This window comes from Echinops telfairi, unplaced genomic scaffold (genome assembly GCF_000313985.2).
Source record: "Echinops telfairi isolate 266 unplaced genomic scaffold, ASM31398v2 ScPeMD7_9;HRSCAF=40, whole genome shotgun sequence".
Lineage (NCBI taxonomy): Eukaryota > Metazoa > Chordata > Mammalia > Afrosoricida > Tenrecidae > Echinops > Echinops telfairi.
This window is the reverse complement of record NW_022103906.1, coordinates 77,773,022-77,776,107: the sequence shown is the minus strand read 5'-3', so window position 1 is coordinate 77,776,107 and position 3,086 is coordinate 77,773,022. Positions and strand designations below refer to the sequence as shown.

General features: G+C 59.6%; 1 protein-coding gene across 1 annotated transcript in view; it reads right to left on the bottom strand.

Annotated features, from left to right (window-relative positions):
* LOC123521289 (otoferlin-like) overlaps positions 1-3,086 on the bottom strand; it is a 76,904-nt gene that overhangs the window by 23,444 nt on the left and 50,374 nt on the right. Inside the window, exons 3-4 of the mRNA XM_045286586.1 lie at positions 2,433-2,532; positions 93-274 (exon numbers count right to left, since the gene is read on the bottom strand). Of these exons, the coding sequence (XP_045142521.1) occupies positions 93-274; positions 2,433-2,532 (282 nt within the window). The remainder of the gene's footprint in view (positions 1-92; positions 275-2,432; positions 2,533-3,086) is intronic.

Here is a 3,086-nt window from a genome sequence, read left to right as displayed (position 1 = left end):
GACCTAGAGGGGCCTGTGAGCAGGTCTGGGACCCAGACACCCTCCTTGCGCCTTTGGGGGCAGTGGGTAGCCGGAGGGCCCCTCCCTGTTACCTCCGGAAGCTCTTTTCTCCCGGCGGCCGGGAGCTGGGGCGGGAGCCTGGGAGTAGCCCGTCCGTCTCCTGGCTGTCCTTCTCTTCCCCTGGGAGGGACTCGTCCCCCAGGAAGTCCCCGTCGTCCCAGGAGCCCATGGTGCCATCCGCGGCCTGGTACCGGACCTCCACACACAGGCTGGTCTGGGGGAGAGGGGTAGGGAGCTGAGCGGTGGGACAGCAGTGTCCACCTGTGTGCCCCACCCTTCTGGGATGCTGGCCAGTGCCTTCCCACGCTCAGCTCCTGGGAGGATCGAAAGGTGGCAACCTTCTCCCATGTTACCGCTTCAAAGCAGAGGCTCAGAAAGACCCAGTGACGTGGAAGTCTCACTCAGCTTCCTCTGATCTGGATGCAGGTGGAGGGGGGCCCCTCTGAACAATTGAACCTGTTATTGGCTGCCTTGTTCTTGTCCCCAGCATGGGAGCTGACCTCCCCTCCCCTCCCCTCAGCACTGGTGCTCATTGGAAATGTGAGGGAGTGAACAGAGGGCCTCTGGGAGAGGAGCCCCGGCCCTGGATGCCCGTCAAAGATTGGCCACCTCAGCCTTTCTTCCTGCTCCTGCCCAGGGCCTCCTCACTGTGGAGAGGAAGGGGGGGAGGTTGCCCCGGGGCTTCGGCTGGAAGAAGGTAGAGCACCTGAACCAGGCACAGGCTTAGCCATCGAGAATCCTGATAGGCCTTCTTACTCTGTCCTCAGGCCACTTACCTCCTCGTGGCTCCCAGGTTCCCCCAAAGCTCAGGGGAGACTCACTCTCCAACCCCCCAGGGTTGGCGGGGCTCCACATCTGTCAGGGCTGTTTGTTCCTGTACCCAGGACAGGCGGCTCTCTGAGAGCTTAGCCTTCCCGAGGGAGGGAACAGGATGCCCAAGCCATGTGAACCGACTCATGGTGCTAGACGGCACGCTAGGATTTCTAATGTAAACCTATCGGATCTCTTTACCCCTTCAACTTGCCCCATCTGACCTCTCAGGGAGGTGAAGCGTCTGCCCCCAAGGCCACACAGCCAGGCAGGGGTTGCAGCTGGGGTCTGAACCGGCCTGCTGCACTCGCCGCCCTGTGCTCTGTGCACTGACCCAGTGCGACCAAGACATTTCGGGGATGCTGATCTGGAGTGGAGTCTCAGTGCTACCGCTAATAGCCGGGTGGTGCTGGCCACATCCACTCCTCATTTAGGATCGCCATGTTCCCATCCATAACTTGGGTAAGCAGAGGTGGGTGGGGGGTGCGTCAGGTCCAGATCAGAGTCTGAACATCTGGAATTCTGCAGTCTTCCCCCCTCACTCTGCAAACTACATTCTCCCAGCTCCAGGGCTCTTCCCACTCGGGCCTGCAGCTTATTCCGCATCCCTTCTTCCCCTCCGGTGTTGGCCTGGATGGGAGCAGCCTGATAAGTCCCAACACTCTTCTCCTTCCTGGCAACAGGGGCAACATTTCTCCCTTCCCGCAGCACTGCCCCAGAGGGTCCCTCTCATGCTTGCCCTCCGCCCTGCAGTCCTGCCTTCTGAGCGGTTTCTGTTCGTGATCCACCGAGGTGATGATGAGGGGCCATGCCGGCCCACACAGTCCCAAGGGTCTGCTGGGGGAATCGTGGTGCAGAGACATCTGAGGTCAGGGTGTAATAGGTAACCCTGCGGTGTCACACAGTCACTGAGCACTTCCTGTGTGCTCGCTGTTCTGAGGATTCTCATTCAACCCTCAGGCAGGTGTTATAAGCATGTTCATGTCGCAGAGGGCACGTGGCTTGCCGGAGTCACTTAGGGGGGTGTCACTCCTCATCATGATACCAAGCTGCTCATGAGTGGATGCCTGTGAGCTTCTGTGGACCAGAGAGGAGGCCAAAGGGGAGGCCTTCCTTAGGTATATATAAAGAGCTGGTGCACGTGTGTGTGTGCATGTGTGTGTGTGTGTGTGTGTGTGTGCTCATGTTACAGGTGCTAGGGCAGGAAGTGACAAATGGGATGGGAAGCGAGGTGGCCCTAGTCTCCCAGAGGAGAGTGGAGACGATGCCTGGGAGGCAGACAGCAGGCTGGCTCAGAGCAGCCTTGCTATGGGATTCCTGCGTTGAGGGCAATTGGAAGTCTGGTCACCCCTTGGTGGAGAAGGGAGGGACCCCCCCCCCCCCATCACCTTTCCCTGTACTCTCATTGTAGGAAGGGCTGATGGAGACCTGTGAGGCCACCCCACCCTGCCTCTCCATCCTTAAGGCTTGCTCCCCCAGCTACCCAGTGTGCAGAGGGGAGGGGGGGGAGGTGGTCTCCCAGGTGGGCCTCTTATGGGGAGAGCCAGACAAGGGCAACCCACCTTGAGGATGGCATTGTTGTCATCGATCAGTGTGTCGGTCACTTCCACGTGGCTCTCCTCCACCACCTGCTGCAGCACCATGCAGAAGGTCCCTATGAGCCTGTGGATGGCAGAGAGGGGGGTGGGTGCATGTGGAGAGGCCGTGACTGGCTGGGGGTGGGGGCGAGAGAGACCGGCTGGCTGGCGGAAGAGTCAGCTGGGAGGGCTGCAGGTTGGGGCTGGAGAAGGTGGCTGGTCCCAGCCACATGACGTCCTATCACGCTGTATGGTCCTCTGTGTGTTTATATGGGAGGGCTCCGAAATGACGGTGGCAATCATGCTGTGGTGGGGGCAGGTCCCCGGTTGGGGTTCAGCCTTGTGTTCCTGGGGTGTGTGGAACTGTGGTTCAGCTGAGCCCCTGCAGAGAAGTTGCCAGATGCCCAGGGTGGAGGTTGTTGGCAAAGGGTCTGGGGTTCAGTCTGGGGCTCTCAGATACTTAGCTCCTCCCCCTTCCACCTCTCTCATCACGTCCAAGATCTTTCCCCCGGGCAAGCACTATTCATTCATTCATTCATTCATTCATTCATTCACATCCTGGTTAGTCTGAAAGGACACCCACTTCTGCAACCTGGAAGACTCATCAGGGCTCAGTTTCCCCGCAATCCCCAGCAGCAG